Here is a 22,930-nt window from a genome sequence, read left to right on the forward strand (position 1 = left end):
CCCCATGTGCCACCCCCCCAGACCCTGAGCTCTGCACCAACAGAGCACCCTCCAAGGCTGGGGAGCAGCTCAAAAGTGCCCTTTTGGTTGGTGGCATCTCCCTGGCTGTGCCCATAGCTCAGTGGGAACTGGTTTGGACTGAAAAGCAAATCAGAATACCTGACAGCACAGGATTCTCCACGTCCCCCTTCTGCAGACCCACAGGAACATACCCGTGTCCAGCTGCCAGGGCTCTCTGATGGTGCTCTCTGCATCCTCCAGGCAAGGGGCATTTTGTTCCAATTGGAAGCCCCAGTGAATCCAGCCCTGGATCCTTGTTGGGCCCATGCTCCAGAGGGCTTGAGGGCTTTGTTCATGGAGATGAATGAGGAATTCTGAAAATCTCCCTGAAAAACGAAACTGAGACACTCTAGATTTCACTTCCCCAAACAGCACGAGCTGTAAGCACCAGCTGTTTCTAGCAGCTGTTCAGTGTGTTAGATTTTACCATTCCAGCACTAAACTATTAGTCAATTGATTAATGAACTGGCACTTCCCATCCAACAAAAATATTTTTGTTTTAAATTATAATTTGATGCGTGGTTAGTACAGAAATACATTACACATGCTAAGCACATGTTTGCATCTCATCACCACCCTCAGACACAGGGAAAGGTGTCAGCTGCATCACCTTTTTAAAGCTGCTTGCCTTCCCCTGCAGGGAATGCGGTGCCTTTACACAGGGGGTGATGCTGCTCAGTCTTGCCCACGTGTGGGATGTGCATGGGGCCAGCAGTGTCCAGTGCCACCCCAGTGCTGCCAGTGCAGCTTAAAGGAGCTGCAGAACTGGCCAGGAGGCATTCAGGTTAACTGGCAGGAGTGAGGGCTCAACCACCTGACACAGGAAACATTCCCAAGGTTGCCAGGCCTTTATCTGGTGCCAGCACAAGGTCCCAAGCCCATGAGGCACCACTGGGACACGGTGCTGGAAGCTGCACCAAGGAGTCCACACGGCCCTGCCCAGGGACACATGGGGACTGGAGTCACTGACAGCTCAGGACTGGCCCTGGGCTTCATCACAAAGCTAAAAATTATCTGAAAAGGAGTTTTTCCATTGTTTTGGGTTTTTTTTCCCCAGAAGCACCTTCATGCCATAAACTCCTTTATTCAGCTAAAAACCCAGGTGTTTACTCTGGTGACACACTTTGCTGGCCAGAAGTGGCCACCACTGGTGCCAAAGTCACATCACTGTGTTATCATGGTGCTGTGTGCACAGCTGAGCTGCAGCCCTGGCACCTGCCAGCAGCTCAAGCCCCCTCCTCCTTGACTCATATAAACATCATATATATGATATGGATACTCATTAATAATAATATAATAACGATAAAAATTGAAATAATCTCAACTGTGTATTAGCAGTTAAACCTGCACGCCCTGGGACAGGGTTTGGAGTTCCAGGTACACATGCAGAGGGAAAGTGACAGTGTCCATCTCCTAATGGAGGGGCCACATCCCATGGCAAGGCAGGCCACAGTACATAGAAGTGATGTAGAGAAACAAACAGGGAAAAAATATTCCTCATTTCTCATTATGGGAATAAAACGCTGCCCAAAACTGAACATCAGCCCTATTTCACCTCGATAAGCCAGGGCATTCCTTGCAAATCCCCTGTTAAAACATATGCACAAACCCAGGGCAGAAAAAAATCCAACAGCTGCTTTTTCAAGTTATAATCCGTTCTTTTATAAACTTGGCAGGTAATGGGCTCAAAGGCTGTTTTTTTGCCATCTCTGATCATAACAAAGTCTCCAGCAAGCATAGCTTTGCTAAACAGCAAAGGGAAACCAGGCTCAGCATGCCTCAGAGGGGTCTTCTGCTGAGAAACATCAGCACTGCACTGTGGTGATGCAAGTGGGAGAACCCATCAGGCTTTGTGAGACACAGCAAGGCACAGCCCATGCCAGCTCCTCAGACAGAAAACACTGGACTTGTACTGAAAAACTGCTGCCACCCTCCCATCCTGCTGCTTATCTAAGGGAGCAGCAGCACACAGAATATTTCTGACATAATATTAGAGCAGATGATGTCCCTGCACTGGTACCAGTGATACCTGGCGAGGCAGAGGCAGCACATCATCTCTGAACAAACCCAGCAGCCACTTCCACCCCCAGCACTCCCAGGGGATGAAAGGAAAATGATCAGAAGGGAAGAAGCGATTCTAATTCAAGTGGCACTAATAAAATATTCCCTTTGGTGGAGCAGAGGCTCACGGGCTCAGCCAGCCGCAGCACGGAGAGCTGGGATGATGCGAAGAGCTGGGCCAGAACAAGAGCTGAGCAGCAGGAAGCTGAAGAAATGCCTCTGCTGGCAGTACTATTAGCTCTCCTTGCACCACCCCATGCACCAGGACCCCTCTGACCCAGGGGTCAGAGTCCCAAGAGACAGAGAGGATTGCAGTTTGGTTTATGAACATGTGAAATATAAAAACAAAACCACGTGAAATACAAAACCACATCACAGTGCATGGATGTAAGAAACCAGCCCTTGCAGGAACACCACGTGTCACCAGCACTGCCTGAACACCCCCAGCACTAACCCTGGTGTGGGTGGGACATGAGGATTCTGAAACCCAGAGGCCAGGTCTCCAACAATTTACCATCAGGTCATGCCATGGGTTAGCCCAGATCTGCTCCTTTGCATCGGGAGCGGTGAACCAGGAGTTAAATCTCCATGCAGAGAAGTGGGGGAATCATCTCACTTTCTGCCACAGACCCAAAGCACTTCACACAATTCCAAGGCTTCAAATCAGAGTCAAACAGGTCAGCTCCACCATTTAGACTGAGTCAAGTTTCCACTCCCCAAACCATCTGACTGCATGGTTTGGAATTATCTACTTTCTCCTAAACATAAAGCTGCTGTAAAAGAGGCCTGATGCACACAAATATTTGAAGCATGCACGTGTGTGTGAGGGGGTGTATGCACACATACGAGCACATGCTGCAGCTCAAGATACTGCAGATATAAAAACTCTAGTAAAGGCAGATCTTAAACAGAAATATGCAACCATCTTGGCCAGAAACCAAACCAAACCAAACCCAGCCCATTTATTTAATGAGACCAAGCCAAGTCTTTCCCTGGTGTCCCTGGGCTGGGCACAGTTGGTGTTTCCAGGCTGCTCACTCCGGTACAGCACAGGCTCTTGTCTCGTACACACTTCCAGGGACCACTTACAGAGCAACCAATCTTTATTTCAGAGATAGCTTACGTAAAGGAACATGCAAAGAAACACATGAGTAAGAGTCTCATCTGCCTCAGGCTCCTGTAAAACCTTTTTCTCTTTCATAGCACAACATGCTGGACAGCCACTGTTCACCCTGCAAAGCACAGCGCGTACATCCCTGCCGTCTGTCCTTTGGCTGGAGCTGTGTTTGCAGGTTTCCCGTGGGAAAGGAGGTGCTTCACTTCTGAAGAATAAAACCAGCTTGTTGCATGTGCCACCAGGATGCTGGTGGGGATCAGCCCACCTGCACTGAAGGGCTTCAGGACCTGGCTGGGAGGTGAGAAGCAAAATCACCTGCGATTTGCCATGATGCAAGTGGGCTTTGTGCCCAGGGGAGCACATCTCCACCACAATCCCAGTGCGTGACAGCTTCTCTTCCACACATCTTTCCTCCTGCCTGATCTCTCTCCCCTGTCTTCACATGCTCTCTGTTATGTCCTGACCAGATTCTCAGGGGTGAGACTTAAATTTGGAGTAAGTACAAAAACTGCTTGAACTACAGAAAAAATCTGTATTAACTCAACTATGATCAGGGCTATGATATTTGCTGAGGGTATTTCATAAACCATAGGTGTTCTGTACCCCATGCATGTTTGAACAACTTAAAATGAAATATGGTCTTCACCCTAACAGCAAGGGAGACCTCAGTGTTCAAAAACTGCAAGGAAAACAATTTAATATGGACCTGCTTATATTAAACAGGATTATCTTAAAAAAGCACAGTTAGATATTTACTAGTTTGCCATGAACCAACACTTTTTAAATTTGGGTTTTATTTCTGTGAAGAGTCTTGAAACTGACTCAGGTCATTTGTTGTGTTTTTGGAAATGTGCATATATTTCAGAAGAGGCTCCAAATATCTTCCTCACTAAAAAAAGGCATGGAGAGACACGGAGTGATGCCACCAGCACTGCTCATGGCTGGTGGCCCAGCAGCAGCAGGAGGACCAGGGCGATGCCAGCAGCAGGACTGGGGTGGGTGGCTGCACTCCCAGGGTTGCTGCTGGGGACTGCAGCACCATCTTTGCTTTGCTGATTCAAAAGCTGCTTATTTGCAGAGATGTCATCCATATCCAGGTCATAGGCCAGCTCTGAAAGCAGAAAGAGAGAGGTGGTCAGCAACACATGGTGTGTGTCAACATTCTGAAACACAGCACATCCAGCCCACCCAAAAACTGGGGTTCTGGGGGTATCCCAGGCCACAGCTGAGGGCAGCTGGGTCTGGGTGCAGTCAAAGGCATCACAGATCTTGATGGGCCAGAAGAGCTTAGTGAATATCTTGTCAGTCCTACACTCACCAATCTCAGAAGGCTACACCAAATCTTATGCTTGGAGAGACCAAAAACTCACAACTGTGAAGGGCTCCAGTAAGAAAACAAAAGAGATAAAGGGATGTGCCTTACTGGAGAGCTACTCCCAAAGAAAAGCAGCTGAGCTTTGGAGGCTGTGTTTAGCAATGCAAATTGTGTCTGCTCCCCAGGCACAACAAGGATGCGTGCAGGAGTGAGGAAATCCTGGCGAGCACTAACACTTCCCCAAACCCAGAGTCAGCAGAAGGCCTTGCTCACCAAAGCCTCCTGGCTGTAGGACCTGAGGAGCTCTGCATTCCTGCAATCTTATGTAAGAGTGTGCAAAATATGCTCCTTACAGAACTGAGAACACATCCCATCCCTGGTCCACCTCATCAAAGGAAGGAATGTGAGTGGATCATGCACTCTGGGCATGCTGGTGTTGCAACATGGAGACTTGGAGACGAAGCACATGTGGGATTCAATTCAAGAAAACATCCAGTATAAAAGTTTTGATGGTCCTGGCAGAGGAGCATGACATTAACAGAGGGAAAAGCTTGTGGCAACCCATCACTGGCTGTGAGGGACCTGCTGAGCAGTAACTCACAGTCACCCTTGTCCTGCTGGGTCAGGGAAGAATAAAGAAGTGCAAATAGACAATGTGGAAAGACAAGACACCAGCAAATGTCAGGGCCAAGAACAAAGAGAAAAAGGTGTTTTAGGATGCCATTATCCAGATCTACCTGGGGCATTTGAACCTGACAATCAACTGGAATGGGTGGGTGCACCCATGCTTGTCCAAGGCAGTGGGGCCCTTGCTCCCCTGGCTGTGCTGCTGCCATCTCCTTCTGGGGTCCAGGTTCCTCACCCAAATGGGAATCAGTTAAACCTGTCTGTATTATCCTCATAGCCTGGCCTTTGGAGTTGAAGGAAACTGGTGGTTTCCATCAGAAGAGACCCTGGCTCAAGCCTTTTACAAGTCTCCTGGATCACTAGCATGTTGGAAAGGTTTGGATCATCCCACCCCACCCCTGAGAAAGAATCCAAGAGACTGAATAAACACTCTATCTAAAAAATGCCACATCAATCCAGTGAACACCACTGCCAAGGCAAACAGGCAGTATTTCTTAATCAAAAAATACCCAAACATTGCAAAACAAAAGCAGAACGATGTTAGCGTGACAAGTGAGTCATCCCAGGCCATCAAAGGGGGTCAGAAATGGCTCAAAGGGAGCAGTTATCCATGCACACAGAGGGCCAGGTGCAAGCAAAACCCCCCTGGTAAATGAATTCTCCAGTAGGCTCCCACAAATACTGCAATTCCTCTTTTCCTGCTTTTCTTCTAAATAGTATAGGTATGCTGCTGTCCTCTGGCGCTGCACACCCACGGGAAGAGCAGGGGAAGAAAGGTGCCACCTTGAAAGGGATGTGCTGGGAGACTTTCCAAGCACAGAAAGAACAAATCCCTCTGGCATGAGGCATGCTCAGGCTTCAGGGCAGTTTGGGAGCAGCCTGCCTGCACCACCTTATTTTCCCAAGCTCATTTCTGAAAAATAAGAGAAGGGATTTGAAGTTAATAAAATCACAGCAGATTATTTCACAGTTGGTTGTTTGACACAAGACTCCTCAGCTGGCACAATGTTGGATCACAACCTGCCCTAGTGTGTTTTGGAAGGTATTTCCACATATCACAAAAGCTCCTGAAACCTAAAAGATGCTCCATGGGGTCACAGTACTATCAGGCACCCACATGCTCCCAGACCAGTGATCATGAGAGCTTTTGGGGCAGAATATTCTCTTACTGGACATCCTAGCAAAGCTAGAAAAGGAACTGAGTAACTACTCTTGCCTTCCCTTTAGAAAAGAAATTTGAAACAAAAGAGTGTTTCAGCAAGGTCCTTAACAGCACAAAGGGGTTTGACGGCCCCATTTACAGTCTCCTTCTGGGATGTAATTTATGAGATTCCAGTTCCTGCGAGGTCTCAATGCAGCAGCTGAGTCCCGTTGGAAATGTTCAGCCAGGACGTACCAAAATGAGCATTCCAAACATATTCTTTGCGTGGGAAATTTTCAAAATGCTGGGATTTCACCTCAGCTTGAGTAAAGGTAATTTTTTAAATCATGGCATTTCACCCAAATGGGGATGGTGATTCTCTCTCTTCCCTTCTGGCCAAATTAAAGAGAAGGGAATAGAAACCCTCTTGTCATCAGAGATTAGAGTGCTAATTTCCTCGCCTTCTTTAACTGCTTCAGAAGTTTAGTGCTTGGGTGTGCCGTTTGTTTTCACTGTTCCTCCCATTGTATCCTACTCCTCATTTGTGCCCAACTGTATTTTTAGGAGTGATGGATTTAGCCAAACATCTTTTATTTTGCATTAATAATGGATCTGTAACCCTTGCAAATCCCTTTCACTTAACTTCTAATGACCTTCGCTACATCAGAGGAAAGGAAAATAAAAAGTATGAGCCTCTAACAGACCTCAGCCAGCCAATCCTGGCAATAACAACATTAAAAATACACATCACAGAATCACAGAATTGGTAAGGTTGGAAGGGATCACAGTGAATCATCTGGTCCAAACTCCCTGCTCAAGCAGGGCCATCCCAGAGGACATGGCACAGGATTGAGTCCAGACATTTCTTGAATATCTCCAGTGAGGGAAACTCCACACCCTTTCTGGGCAACCTGCTCCAGTGCTCAGTCACTGCACAGTAAAGAAGTTCTTCCTCATATTCTTCATATGCTTCAGATGGAGCATCAGTTTCTGCCCACTGCCTCTGGTCTTACTGCTTATATTATTGATAATAAACGTATTTCAGATCCAGGAATCCAAATCAGGAAATGTTCCTAACCAGGTAGTTCTTGAGAGGGCTCCATTATGATTTCCAGCTTTTGTTAGGATCCCTGCACCTCCTGCTCCCACAGCCTCCAGGAGTGAAAGAGCCTTGGCCATCAGGGCTGGAGCTGCAGGATGGCTGGGGGGGTAAGAGAAACTAACATTCTGCATAATCCATTTTGGCCACTTCCACCCTCAACTTTGCCTTCATGCTGCAAAATAACTTGAGAGAAGCTACTCCTCTGCCTCCCCTCTACCCAGCCACCTTCTGTATTAAAACATGTCCACCACTCCAGCTCTGATCACCCAATTCATTGGCATCAGTTTCTCAGCACAAAGTGGCCCTTTGGTCTGCAAAGACTTTTGGGGGAGGGCAGGAAACCAGAAAAATCTGTTTCTGTTTATAATCAGTCAGTCCAGGGGGTATTACCAACAATATGCACTAATTACAAATTCAATCTTCACTCATTTTGGTCCCTCTTGTCCTGTGGGATGCAGATCAGATAATCCCTTTAAAATAATAGTCAATCATTAGCTCTGCTTTTTTCTCCCCCTCCTCAGGCAAGCCGAGCGTGCCGTGCCGTTTCCCGGAATCCTCGCACAGCTGGTGAAAGGTCTCCAGCCGCACACAAGCCGGTCCCTCCGGAAGCATCTTTTGTAACCAAAGCCCCTCTAACACAAAGCTGCTGCGCTGTGCTCCCAGGACAGCAACAGCTTCAATGGCCTCGCAGCGTGGAGGACAAAACCCGGCGCCAGCTCCGCAACACGCGCTTTCCGCATCCACAAAATAAAGCGGCGGCATTTTCCCATGGATTAGGGCTGGAATTGGGCATACTGACTCTGCACAAGCTTGTTGGGCAGGAATCATTGGAAAGCTCCTCTTGCTGAACCACACCAGCTTTGGAGACAGCTACAAAATACGGCTGAACTGGGAGAAAGTTGGGTTTGAGTTGGGATAAAATGTCCCACGGCAGCTGGCAGAGCGGGAGCCGGGAGGAAGGGTTCTGGCACGTAGGGCTTTCCTCTGCCAAATCCAACACCGCCCACCAAAACACCCCTTCTCACCCCAAAAAGGACAACACGGCCTTAAGCAAAGAGCTGCTAGCAAATGTCTGGCAAATGACCTCCAAGAGCCCTGCTGCCACAGGATGGCTCGGCTGCTGCCCGGAGCCCAGCGCCAGGGAATGTCATCTCCCAGCCAGGCATCTGGGCTGCCTGCCTGCCAAGCCTGCCCCAGCAGATGGCTCCAGCAGTGACCCAATATAGTAACAGAGCCACAATGGATGGCCAGGCATGAAAACTGCCTCCCCCTGTCACCTGATAGCTCTGCCAGTGCCTCGTGCAGCGGTGACGGGTGTGAGGGGATCCTGACACAGGCAAAACCACCAAGCCTAACGCAGCGTGCTCAGCTACAGGGCTGCTGTGGTGATGGTCCTGGCTTGCAGATGATGGAAACAGCGTGGTGTGAAGGGAATGGATCATGTTTCCAGTGAGCACAAAACACATCAAGCAGAGATGTCACAGACAGGTAGGGCAGCTTGGCAAGCTTCTGCATCTGCCAGCATCTGCCTGCATCTTTCCTTCAGGACTTTTTTTCCCTAGGAAAACACGTTATCATTGCCACTGAAAATTACAATCTCCAGTTGCTAATCTCTAATTGCTTTGTTTAATTTTTTTTAAGCTGTGAGCATCTTCAGTGTGAGGAAGAAGTTGCCAATAGTTGCAGTAGACTGGCTGTCTCCAAAATAGGACAGGATTTCTTAAAGGGAGAGATGTTTGAGTCAAGCCCAACTGTTGACTTATTACAAAGTGAAGTGTAAGAGTCTGTGATTCCACAGACCAGTCTGCCTGACCTTGGCTCCCAAATCTCTCCTTTACAGTACCAACCATTTCACTCTCACAGGTGTTTGCACCTGAAATGTACAACAGTCCAATTTCATCCTAAATGTTTCCTGCTGGAAGACCAAAATCTCTGCTCACCTCAGCCTGCAATTCTCTGGTTTTCTCATGCAAACAGCTCATATTACAAACACACCTCTGTCTCCCCAAGACATCACCTGAAACCATCCATTGGGTTACGTGGCACAAACAGCCACAACTGCATGGATACAGCCGAGATTCCCAACATTCTGTTTCTCCAAAACACCTCAAACCCTTCCAAACACCTAGCCAAGCATGGTTTCATCTCATCATGGAGGTTTTGCCCTCTGGCTTATTACCATTAAAATCCTGGAGCACCAACAGGTTTGCCAGTTGTCTTCTTGCACAACGAGCTGCAACAGCCCAGCCGTAGGCGCGGCCGCGCCGTGTGTAATTAAAGCGCTGAGCCAGGGCTGGCCATGGTGCTTGTGTTGGCACAGATCACTGAGATGGATGTGCAGCATGTGCATGGTCTTGTGCCTCTGCTTTTCCACCTCCTCCACAGCAATTTAGGAGGTGCGGCTCTTGGCAATATGGATTTGGAAAATAAAAAAAGAAGAAAAAATCCAGCTCAACATCACCCTGTTGCCTCTCGGCAACACGGCCAAGACAGCCTGGTATGGCTCAGCAGCAAGGGGTAAAACCAACTTCCTGGGCAGAAAACCAAAGGAATCAGGTTTGGGATGGCTGATTTGCAAACCAAGACTTTTCCCCCGCTTGCCACCTCTCGGCTGTTGGTGTGCCACCGACGGCCCGTGGCCTGCAGCACGTGTTCACCACGACCCAGAGACCACAGGTACCACCACAAAGCCAGGACTGACGGGGGAGGAAGTTCCCCTAGGATCAATGCTCTCAGAAGGCAGCAGTAAATTGATTTGGGGGGATCCAGATGTGAGGAAGGTCCATCACAGTCCCACACCAGGGGTGTGCTTGGGGTACATGAGGCAATGAGCTCTGCGAGGCAGTACCCACACCCCGGCTCCCCAACCTCCAGTATTACCACAGAAGTCTCTCCACACACATCTGCAAGCTTTTGATGGGGTGAAGGGACAAAACATCTTCAAAACCCAACAGAGTGTATAGGCACAGGGGCTGCACCATGACCCCAGTTCCAGCAACTGCTCCTTTCCCCCACCTTGGGCAGAGGCTGGAGGCAAGGAAGGGCCATCATTTATGACCTGGGCCTATGTTTACTTTGCAAATGTACTCGTTACATTCTTCCTTGCTCCTTGGTTTGTTCCAGATCTACCCTGAAGAGAATCTGGCGTCTGCAATCGCATTCCTCGTTTTCCCCTTGGCAGAGCGTGAAAGAGTTTCTGAACGGCACTCACAGAGCAGAGCCACAAAAACATGTTTAGCAAAATGCACTCATGTAATCTATTAAAAATTAACAAATCTCATTAGCATTATTAATTGGAAGTGGCAGAGTCCCTGTACTTTGCTGATGAAGCAGCATTACCCTGTTCTGATATCCAGATGTACAGTCCAGAAGAAGAGCTGCTACTGAAAGGAGCTTATAAGAAAAGCACTGAAAATTAGGGAGCTAAACATGTACAGCCAAAAACATCTACATAGACAGGAGTCAAAAAATAAAAAGAGGAATATCTGGAAATAGAAGAGTATGAATAGAAGTGAAATAATTTAAGTGGCAGCAATTCAGGATTAGGTCAAGCAATGGTCCTGAAGCTCCCTCAGTATCTCAGGCTACCCAGACATGGAATCATCTTCTTCCTGCTTGGAGACCTTCAAGATCCAAATCACAAAGAGATCCCTTCTGATCACTCTGTTGTCACCTGAGACATCTCCATACAGTCTTGATTTTGGGAAGTAAGGTTCCAAATGATAGCAGAGCAAAATTAAATGTTTCATATTCCCTCTAATGACTGAAAGCAATACTCCCATCTAACTGAAATTTTCTCCTTCACGTTTTCTTCCCCAAAAGCTCTTGGATATGACCAGGAGAGGAAGTTCTTTCTTGCTACATGCTGGCCTCCCACTCTCTAAGCTCAGGACATTCAGGGACATTCAGGCATTAGCAGGACCTGACAAAATGCAGTCCTAAGGAAAATGCAATGGTCGCTGCCTTCCAGATGTTAGCCACTAAAAGCAGCCCTCAAGGCAGAAGGACATTTCTCAAGGCTTGATTAGAAATCTCATGGTGATGTTATGGCACCCAGGAGCATCTGACACCTTCCTTTGTGACTCATTGTGTGTGGAAACCAGACCTGAAGGTGCCCAGGCCACAGAGACCAGGGGTTTGCAGCATTCCTGCTTCAAGTAGACAACCCAGAATGTGCCTCTTCAGTCAGAAGGGACAAGGACTTTGTGCAATGTCTACACACACTGAAAAATCCCTGGATATCCACCAGGCTACAGCTCATGATGCCAAGGGAAATATCTCAAGTGAGATTTCAAAACCCAAGAATTTGAGTTGTGTGTGGACATTCCAGCTCAGCCCACAGTAGAACTGGCAGGTAGGCTCAGGCATGGTGATATTCCATGCTCCTCTGCTCACCCTGACCCTGCTCCTGGAGAAACGTCCTGAGTTTCTCTCTGACCCTGCCCAGGATCACTGGCATGGATGGACAGCAAACTCCCCCTGTCCATGCCAGGGGAATGCTTGCATAGTGCAGGAGCTGAGGTGAGAGAGCTGCCAAGGGAAGGGAGCCAAGTGGCAACAGTATTGCCTGGCATTTTTCATTGTGTTAACCTGCACAAATAAACAAATAAAAAATTTAAAAAAAATAAAAATTAAAAAAATAAAAATTAAAAAAAAAATCCTGGACCTACATTAAAACAACATTCAAGTGACTTCAGCCTATAAAAATGGGGTAATGCAAAAGGTCCTGGGAAACATCACCATACCAAACTTTTCCACTTTATATAGAAGATTTGGGTTCATAGGCTGGAACATTTTAACAGCTTCAGGACATGTTCCCTGCACTGGAAGCAGCCCCAGGAATAGCTCTCTAGTCTGAAACCAGGACCTGACTTTGCACTGCATGGCAGTGGAGAAAGACCCAAATTAAACCCAGCTGCTCACTGGGTTCCTGTAACATCTGACACAAACCCTGGCTGATTTCTGCTCCCTGCCTCCTGCCCAGGCTGAGAGCAAACCCTGACCCCAAAGCACTGGTGGAATGATGGTGCTAAAAGCTGGATCTGAATGCTGGTGGCAGTTCCAATGGGAATCCCAGTGTCATCCCTGCTGAGCACCAGGACACTGTGGCAGCAGTGCTTGGGCTGTGCTGGATTTCTGCCATCACACTTATGCTTTCCTGGGGGCCAAGGGCCTCCCTGTCATTCTTGGGACCATGCTGGAGCCCAAGGAAACCACCTCAACTGCTCCCACTCCAGAAGGAGGGAGCAAGGGATGGAGGGGATTGGCCCTGGGATTCTGCCTGGCATCTCCCTGGGTCACCCACAAGAAGGTTCCAGGGACACACTGCTTGTGTGGGAGAGTCCAAATTGTTCTGGGGACACCTCCACTGACCCAGCAAGCAGTGAAACAAGGAGGTGACACCTCAATAGGGCTCCAAGGTCAAAGCCCACAAATGCCTCCTTCTCCATCCCATCTGAAGCAATCATGGCTCTCTCTTAGGAATGTCAAAATCACAGTGGAAAATCAAAATAAAAAGGCTATGTAATCCAGTTTGTAAATCCCTTCAAAATCACAAAATCCTCTCTAAAATGGATTACAGAGATTAGAGATAAGAGTTTCTTGGAAATCAAGAATTGCATTTCAGCCTCCCTCATCTCTTCATTCCCTCAGAAAAAAAGAGTCTTGTTTGTGCCTCCCACCCCACCTCACTCCTTCCCAGCCATCATCCCAGCCTTGGGGAGAAAAATCAGCTCCCTCCAGCCCCTAAAAACAGCAGAGCTGTTTCTACCTGACTTTGCCATAAGCAGTATTTTGGGGCACAATCTGCTGCATGTACCTGAGCCTGTGGACATGGTGCATGAGTGGTAGGAAAACCTGCCTGCAACAGGGAGAGGAGGGCACGGCTGCCAGGCTTCTGCAGGAGTTTTGGTCCATCCCTACTCCAAACAGGCTCTGTGTGGTTGTGCAATGTGCTGCCATGGTTTTGTGAGCTGCACAACTTGCACCCAGTCCTGTGGGTGCCCAGCAGATAAACATCCTCTTAAATTCAGGGTGGTCTTCTAAAAATCACCAATGTGCCAGTGATGACAGTGCTACCAAGAAGAGAAAGGTTGAACACGTGGGGATGATATAAAATTATTTATCAGCCAAGTCATTATTATAGTGATAGATTAAAATCATAATTTTGTTTAATATTTTGACTCAAGTGTCCACAGTCAATGGTGGTAGGACAATTTTCTGTTGGGAATTTTTATTTCGTGAGAGTTTTTGTCCTTTCCTTCTTATTTGGAACAACAACAACAACAACAACAAAAAGGGATTGCAATATTAGCATTCCCGGCAGAGCACACATTCAAGTTCCTGACCTGTTATTGCTCAAGGACTTCTGCAGCTGCAGATGCCTGTTTGGAGCTACAGTTAGGTCACTTTGAATGATGCTCATAGAATAAGGATCAAAACACTCACAGCTTGATCAAAAGGACATTTTATGAACATTGCAGCCTGAGTTAAGTGCTGATGTGAATACTTAGGTTCGCCCTTATATTACCTCAGCTTGGTTCTAATAAAATTAACACCCTTTTAAATAATGCACTCAATTTTGTTTCGTGGTTTTGTGCCTTATGGCTTTGAAAACATATTCTCAAAACCTTCCCATCGCACTGGGAATGCTTAGCTGTGTTGGGATCTGCAAATCAACATATTTGTACAGAGGAATAATAAAGGTATGGATATGGAAATATGGAAAAATGATACCTTTGTATCACCTGCTCTAACCTGGATTTATCCACCAAAGGTTGGGGTTTATTTTTCTGCCCACAAAAGAGGGTAACCAGTCACACTCTTTCTTTTCCCAGGAAGAATTACCACTTGTAAATAAACTAAAAACTGAACTACAAGCACAAGCAGCGTGAATTCTCTTTTGTAAAGAGACAACAGAAAAAACAAAGCAGGGGAAAATCCAATCTCTCCTCTGCATTTCACTTGCACATTAGAGGCAAAATGAACTTACCAGTCCAGGACAGGGAATGTCTTATTGGTGCAATACAGCCACTTAACTGTTCTTTAGAGATATTCATCTCAAAAGCCAGAACAGAAAGAGCATTTTCCCCCTTTTATTTATTTATCTTTTTTTTTTTTTTTTTTGTGCTAACTCACCTTAGCTGAAAAGCACATTGAGATTGTAATTATGGGAAGGCCTCATCTAGTAGATTTGTAAACTCAGCTATCAGCTTGAATTACTGGAATTAGCAAGGCTAATTTAATGTCACTGTTCAAAATAGCTCAGATTTGGAATTTCTTAATGGCCTTAGGAAAAGGAGTCTTTATGCATACTGCAATCTAGGCTTCATTCTTAGACTAAATTCCTTCTCATAGATTTTGTGAATGCCCTGTTTTGTAGCCAACACAAACTCTGTCCAGTAAAATAATGTAAGGACTCAGAATGAAAAGAGATTAGCTGTTCCCTGCTCCTGTTATTTTAAAGCAGAAATAACTTTGGCTTCTACTGATTCATAGACAAAGCTTGAAATGCAAAGCATGCTCAACTCCAGATTCAGCATGAAAAGGACCTTAAAATATTCCCAAGTGCAAGTAATGGACTTATTAGAGGGATGAAAAGAGGCACTTTTCACAGAATCCCAAGCTCTTTAGTCCTGTCATATCAATAATCTTGCTTAAGAATTTCATTCCATTTAAATTTCCTTCCCTTCCAAATATCCTGCCTGACTCCTATGAAATACAACATTTACGCTTTTAAAGTGTTGATTTATTTCTGTTAATGCTCGGTGTTGTAAAATGTCTGTGGATCACCCAGAGCGTGAGTGATGGTGTCACGAGGGGGTGGGACAGGGAGCAATTCTGTGCAGTTATACACCTGAAAATCGATAAATGAGGAGGGGATTTCAAAGACTTGGTTAAAAGGATCTTCTTTAAATAATGGCAGCTGATTGTGCTGGAACTTGACATACCTGCAATCTGTTGCACTCTCCTTTATGTTCATGTTTAACACCCACAAAAACAATGCTGATAGTAAGGGGGAAAAAAAAAAAAGCTTTATAGATATCAGGAAGGAAATTTTCCTAGCTCTCCAAAGATGCCAAAATATATCAATTTTTAACCCAGTTTTCCTAGACTTTGAAAGATGGTTTACTCTAAAGCCAGCACGAAGTGACAGTTTTCCCTCTTTGTTCACAGAAATTGCTGAAAAACAAAGGGAATTCAGGAACAAATCACAGAAGTCTGTGTGGGCATAGCAGGAGACAGAGATGCCCCCTTTTTAAGGAGTGAGGGGACTTTTTTCCCCATTTGGCTCCTGCCCCCAGGACAGTTTGCACAGACTGGGGACTGTCAGCACAGAGGGGAAACAAGATGTTTTAGGCTACATCTGCCCTCCACAGGACAGCACCAGGGGACCAAAAGACCCCCAAACACTTACAGGACGAGGACACTGAGATGGCCATGCCTGGCCAGTGATGATTTCCATAGACCAAACCAGATTTCACACTGCCCAAGGCTCTCAAAGCACACCACAGGCATTAATTACACCCCCCACTTTGAAGAAATTAATTAAGCACTGAAACCTTCTGGTCCCTGAGAGCCAAGCACAAGCCTCCATTCACTAATGGCTAAAACCGAGGTTGTGACGAGGTTTCAGGAACACTGATGGGAGAGCTGAGAAAAGCATCTCTGAGAGCCCTGAGCCACCCTGGAGCGGCAGAATCCTCCCCCTAGGATACTTCTAATTCCTCTGGACACGTCCCAGCAAGTCCCCCTGAGAAGCAGCCATTCGAGGCTGGGCTCTGAATCACTCTTTATGGCAAGGCATGGAAAGCTGAGACAGCAGGGAGCGGGAGGGCGAGGGGCAGCCCCATCCCACCCTTCAGGGCATCCCCTCAGTCCCTGCTTCTGAGGATTCCTCACAAGTCCCTGACATTAGCAGTCATTTTTTTCCTAACAATGGACTGGACATTATGAGACATCCACGTGCCAAGAAGTAACAGGAGCTCCTCACAGCATCCTTGTTGCTTCTTTGTGTGCTGCTGGCTGCTGTGTGACCCGTTCCTGGGTGGGACATCCTCCAGCCCCATCCTCCCAGCTTCCCTCTTGGACTCTGAAACACAGAGTGTGTGCCCTTATTTCTGATATCTGCTCTGAGATCCAGGAGAACACTGAATTTCATATAACATGAAATTTATGGGCATAATTTCATGGTGATACATGAGAACAACTGTTAAAGTTAGATAGAAAAGCTAAAAGTGTGAGTGTGTAAATTAGAGATTTTTCTTAAGTCACTGGGTGAAAAAGTTAGTTTAGAGTTTAAGCCAGTTTAGAAAGCAGAAGACAAGATGAAGGGTTTAGAATGTTGTTTCTTTTCCTTCTTTCTTCTTCATGCTCTTCTAGAGATTTTTGGGTAATAGTAGGTGATTGGATAGAAAATGTCACAGTGCAGCACACAGGTGACAGATCATTGGGTCATTAAGAAAAATCATTTAAGTGTCTATTGTTAATTTGATAAGAATAAGTATAAAGATAAAAGAACTGCATAGTTCAGGGCCATTTTGTGCCATCAGAGCCAAAATGAGCCAAGTTGTGGTGAATTAAACTTGTGCAGAAAGTCTGGAGAGACCTGCTAGGTTTTGTGATAACATCCTAATAAACATGAGAAACAAGATCCTAACAGGCTTTGGAGTTTTTGTCCTGACCCAGAGAACTGAAATAAGCGGAACTCCCCATCAGGAAATATCCCCAAGGAGCTGAACTCAGAGAAGCTGAGAAATCCAGGAGTGAAGAGAAGTGCAGAAGAGACACAGCAGAATCAAGAAAGAGAAAAATTAAAAACAGAATTAAAAAAGTTATACTTCTCCAGCTGAAAGAGCCATGCCCAGCAGAACCATGGGAAGCAGAACCATGGGCAAGCACCCCAACATGCAGGGGATGCTCCAGAAACCACCCTCACTGCAGCAATTGCTGAGCTGGCATCCTCCACTATAACATGCAGGGGATGCTCCAGAAACCACCCTCACTGCAGCAATTGCTGAGCTGGCATCCTCCACTATAATAAATCCACACATACGACATGACCTTGGTCACTCCTGCAATGCTCTAGTAAAGAAACAAAACCCTCTCTTGCCTCCTGACCCCCCTGTTTCGCTCCATTCAGGCTTGCTGGATGCCTCCCTGTCTCTCCAGCTGCCTGGATGTCTCTGTGTGCTCTCGGAAGCTGGACGAGCCTTTTGCCCAGGGCACTCACAATGGATTTAGAGCAGCAGCCTGCCAACCCACAGGCATCTGCTGTCACTGCTTCTTCTGCAACAAATGCCTGGATAAAATAGGTGACAAATGCATTAAAAAAATGTAATACCTGTGCTGCAGAGAGCTGGAAGGCAAAAGGGAGATTGCCAGCCCCTGCAGCTAACAAAACGTGGTGGCTGTGCTGGAGCTTCAGCCTGGGAAAGCCATTAAGACCACATGGGGTGTCAAATTGTAACAGGAGTGCTGGGCTTGCAGGGCAAGCAGGAGCTGGGCAGGAAGCTCCATTCAGAGAGATTCAGAGAGACCAGACACAACAGGAGTTTCTCAGAGCACACTGAGTCCCAAAAACTGTGAGGAGCAGGTGAGCAGGCACACCTGAGCTGCAGGTCCAGCAGAGGCAGGGGCAGAATCCGCCCGTGCAGCCCATCCTGCTGTGGGGAGATGCCCAGAGAGGGATCCCTCAGGGCAGGGCTTGCTCTGTTAGCTCTGCTTTAGGGTTAGTGCCATCCTGCAGCCATCCAGGCCAATCATCCAGGTTTCAGGGGGATGGAGGGGATTTAGGAGCCTCCAGGCAATCCCATACAGTGCTCCCAGTTACCCTGCACCCTACATAACAGGAGCATTTTTATAGACAGGCTTCTGCTCCTTAATGTATCCAACCGGTCGGGGTAAACCTTAGTTATTAGCAACCAAAATCAGGCTCTAACCTCTTGCTTTCTAACCCAAGCACAGCAGTAATTTTTGTTCAGTGTGTAGCAATATTGTCTTGCTATGTCCTTATTTTGGGATTTTTTGGGGGGGGTACACAGAACCATTTTTCTTTTCTTCACATTTTCTAATGAGTTCTGGCGGTAGGAAGTTGTTTGTAAATCACACAGGTATTTGTTTTACTGGAAACATCTGCTTTAACACATTTGTCTTTTTAAAAAGGCCATTTTTTTTTTTTTAAACAAAGGTATTAAGCTGCAATGTAAATTGGGCACATCTGTTTATGAGTCACTGCAATAGCACTGCCTCTACTGCACCAGATCACATGCATCTCCAGGGGCCTGATCCAGCAAATTAGAAACTCACATTTTACCGTGCTCCCTTTTCCATCACTCCTCTTCTGAGAGCATTTCTGCCTGATTTAATAAATTAAGGCCACTAAATAAGAGAGACCTATTTAGTGTCTATGAATAATATCAGGTGTCTGGCCCAGCAGACACTTAAGTATCAGCAAGAGACTTAAGCTGGTGCTGAAGCTCCCAGGCACCTGAGGGCCAGGTTCAGTGGAATTATTATCAGCTGGGAACTCCAGGCTGCACCAGAGCCACTCTGCCCACGGTGCTGTACCACCTCTGCTGCCTTCAGCTGCTCAGGACTACCATAAAGAACATTTAGAGAAGCCAAATAGAGGGAAAGACATCAGCTGAATCTCCAAGATCAAAACCTGACCCACCAGCTGGAATTTATTCACTGGAAGCAAGAAGGTCAGCAGACCTGGGGGACTGGTCTGAGGCACAGGAAAAACCATTTGGCTTCAGTAACTGCAGGCTGGAGAGCATCCCTGATGATTCTGGGAGCCAAGGTGGGAAGAGGGGAGTCCAAACCAGCAAGGAGATGCCTGGAGAAGGCAGATTCAGGACCTCCATCCCCACAAGAGCTGCCAGACTCCAGCTGTCCAGGACGAAGCTTTCTGACTGTCACCAAAGCCCACACCTAAATAAAGCTACGAGAGTCAGGAAGGGACATGGAAGGTGAGGGTGCATCAGATTCCCTGAGAACAGGCACTGGAGCACAAGGGAGGAGCTTTCCTTGTACAGGGAAGAGGAGAGGAGAGCATTTTGGGTATAAACACATTCTTTCACATTCTCTGCACATGCTTCAGCAGTGATTTACGTGGACAAGAGAAGAGATACTGCAGGCTGTGTTCTGTGATGACTTTGGGGAGCACACAACCTTTTTTTTTTTTATTTACTTTTCACTGGAATGATCTACAGAGAACCAGAAGAGGACAAGCAAACATACCAAAGCTGCAGAGCAGCCGGCAGAGAGTTATCAAGGAGACAGAGGATATTACTCAGATTCTGATAATAACCACCGGCTCCCACCTGCCAACTGTCTGACACAAAAAACTCCAAAAACAGGCTGGAGCAGATGTCTGCCTCCCCATGCAGGAAGTGTCTCCAGTATCCATGAGACACAAGCAAAACAGCTTAGAGTCCAGCAACTTTACAGAGACTGGAGATAACTGAATTCAAACAGGAAAGAGGGAGAAAAAAAAAAACCAAAACAGTAAAGCAAAAGGATATGTCTCACATTGCAGTTGTAATTTACATTTTAGAAATCCTGCTGGGACTCCTGCACTGGACTGAGGCAGTGACAGATGCCCTGGCAATCTGTCCAGCTGCCAAACCTGATGCTCAGCAGCCAGCAGTACCTGCCACTGCAACACATCCATCCCCACTCGTCACAGAGCCACCAAGGGATGCAGCAGCACTGCGGGCACTCAGTGGTGCACAGGGTCCCTCAGCACCCAGCAGAGTCAGCCCCAGGGCACCAGCTCCCACCCACCTGCAGATGGGACACACAGAAAGGGCACTCTGAGCAAGGAAGGAGTGGGAAAGGGAATGTGCTGCTGGGTTTGTGTTCAAGCTCTGTGCTGGGCACAGGAGGGAAAGGCAGAGCATCATCCCAGGTCCCATGGGAAGTGAAGAACAAATGAAAAGCATGAACAGACAGCAAGATGTCACTGAGAGCCCCAAACACCATTGAAGACACTTTCTGAAACAACAGAAGCTGGTCAGCATGCCAGATTTCCATTCCCATAAAAGAGGGGGAATGTGCTACTTCTCCAAAGCAGAACAAAAACAAAACGTGTCCAAATTTTTTGTTGTTTAAATAAAAAATAATTTAAAAGGCAAGTTGACATACCACTCCAACAAAGTCCAATCAATTCATTTTTATTTTTTTCCCTGTGGTATAATTAAAAACATAATTTTAAGCAGACTTTTAGACAAGAAGCTGCTGTGGAGTGAAAGCAGACAGCATTACCTTGTGCTTCAGGCTGCTGCTGCTTCACTTCCCTGCTGCAAGAGCAGAGAAAGATGTTTCCATTTATTCCAAAACAAGAAAATCCCATCCAAAACTCCAGCATGCTTCACTGCCTCCCAGTTCCAGCAGAGGCAGTTTGCAACACAAAGTCTCCCATCAGAAAGTTTCTGGCTTGCCCTAAGAGCAACGAGAGGGGAGATGAAATTTTGAAGCCGGGTCACTTTTACCCCAAGGAAGATGTCCCAGAGACCCAGAAAAGCTGGCCAAGTCAGCAGACTCCAGAACCACTTGGTTGCCTGAAATTTGTTCCTGTGGAAGAAACCCATCTGGGCCCTCCTTGGAGCTGTGAGAGCCCCAGGGCAGGGAGAAGGCAGAGCACAGAAGGTGGCAGCCACCGTGTGGGAAGGAGGACATCCCTCCCCTAACTCACAGCTCATCCATCCCAGCTCCAGGGGTCAGGGATCTGCTGGAGATACACCTGGGAATCAGGGGAGCCTGTGCTCAGGCAAACACACCTGGTTCAGTTCATGTTACTGGTGTCAGCCCCAGCAGATGTGTGTGCACAGCTCAGGGCTAATGCACAACAGCCGAGGAGAGCTCCTGCCTGACAGATGATGGATGCCCTGTTCCTGGAGCACACCGAGCAGTGTTGACTCAGTAATTGATCCTGTCCTGGTAATGCACCGACTGATGAGTGATTTGCAGGCCAGACCCAAATTCATACTATTTTCACTTGCAGAGTGAGGGGTGAGAAGACAGAAAGAAATGAGGATTAAAACACCAGGATCCTAGGAGGTTTCTTTGGAGAAGCATCCTTCTTCCCCTTTCCAACACCTTTTTGGCCAGGACTAAAAAAGAGGCTGCTTTCTGGGCAGGTCTGTGTTTCTTTCTTCTGGAGACCAACAGCAACCAGCAACAGGCTCTGTGGTCAGGTCTGTGCACAAGTCCAGCATGGGCTGCCCGCTAATTTTGAAAACCTCATCCCAAGTAATGCCTCTTCATCCAGATCCCAACTTCTTGTAAGTTAATATCTTCCAGATATTTATCTCAGAGCTTCATTTAAGCAGGCTTGATTATTTCTCAGATGCATACATTTATATTTATGGAAAGATGTAAAAACTGATTTTCAAAATGCAGCGCTGCCGTCTGCAGCGTGTAGGGACCTGTTGGATCCCAGGTCCATGCAGACTCTCACTCAACCACATCTAAGTAAACAACAGCTCCCCAGAGCCCCTGGTTGGTGCCACAGTGCCAAGCTGCTCGTGCTGCCAGGTCATTGCCACAATAACCACCTGCACAAAAACAAAATCATTTGTTCATATTTGAAGAGGGGAACCAAGAGGTCAGGCTTTTTAAGGCAGCCTGGAGAATCTGAGCATTCCCTATCTTCTTCCCTATAGGGTTCAAAATGTGCTCTGGAAGTTGTACCTGGAGTGTTTCCAGTGAGTGAGGGTTTCCATGATCCACCTGGTGCATCATCTGTTCTCCTGGACATCTCCAGGGCAAGAGGATGGACACGACTGCAGCAGCCACAGCTGAGAGTCCAGGGCCTCCTCCTGTGCACTTCCAATGAGACAGGGCCCCCTGGCCCAACATTCCTTGTGTTCAATTCATAGCTGTATTTCCCCAAGACACTTCTTGGGCAGACTTGTTTTATAGTCCTTGATGGACCCTGGTCCTGGGAACTCATCTTCTTTTGTCACTGAAAGGGACCTTAAAGATCATCTTGTCCCACCACGCTTGCCATGGACAGGGACCTTCCACTAGAGCAGGTTGCTCAGACCCCACCCAAGCTGGCCCTGAGCACATTTTCTGGGAGCAGGAGCTGCAGCAGGCACGGGGCAGGAGAGGGATGGCCCAGCCCTGTGCCCACAGCACATGCTGTGATGTTTGCCAGCTGAGTGCTGGCACACTGACACAAGTGCTGGGCACACACATCAGCCAGGACAGCTGGGACACACTCCAGGGCCAGAGCCCTCTCCCAACAAAGCTGAGCAGGGCTGTGCCCAGCAGCCTCATTTATTACATCCCCATAATCTCTCTTATCAGCTTACCTGCAGTAAGGCATTAGTAAAAGCCAAGCCACTCATGAAAGGGGCACCCTCTCCTATGTGAAAAGTCAATCAACATGTTATATTGTTATCAGGCTCGCAGACAAACCTCTCTTTGTACAACAAAATGTGCAGATACGGTGCCCTGACTATCAGTGTAAGGTTATCTTGTCAGGCCTTTAGCAAG

General features: G+C 47.1%; 1 protein-coding gene across 2 annotated transcripts in view; it reads right to left on the reverse strand.

Annotated features, from left to right (window-relative positions):
* Nucleotides 1-3,206: 3,206 nt before the first annotated feature.
* Nucleotides 3,207-22,930, reverse strand: part of GPC3 (glypican 3) — a 141,527-nt gene continuing 121,803 nt past the window's right edge. For both annotated transcript variants that reach the window (XM_086850026.1, XM_086850025.1), the window contains one exon: nt 3,207-4,349. In XM_086850026.1, the coding sequence (XP_086706152.1) occupies nt 4,174-4,349 (176 nt within the window). In that variant the 3' untranslated portion in view covers nt 3,207-4,173. The remainder of the gene's footprint in view (nt 4,350-22,930) is intronic.

This window comes from Cyanistes caeruleus, chromosome 14 (genome assembly GCF_971803275.1).
Source record: "Cyanistes caeruleus chromosome 14, bCyaCae1.hap1.1, whole genome shotgun sequence".
Taxonomy (NCBI): domain Eukaryota; kingdom Metazoa; phylum Chordata; class Aves; order Passeriformes; family Paridae; genus Cyanistes; species Cyanistes caeruleus.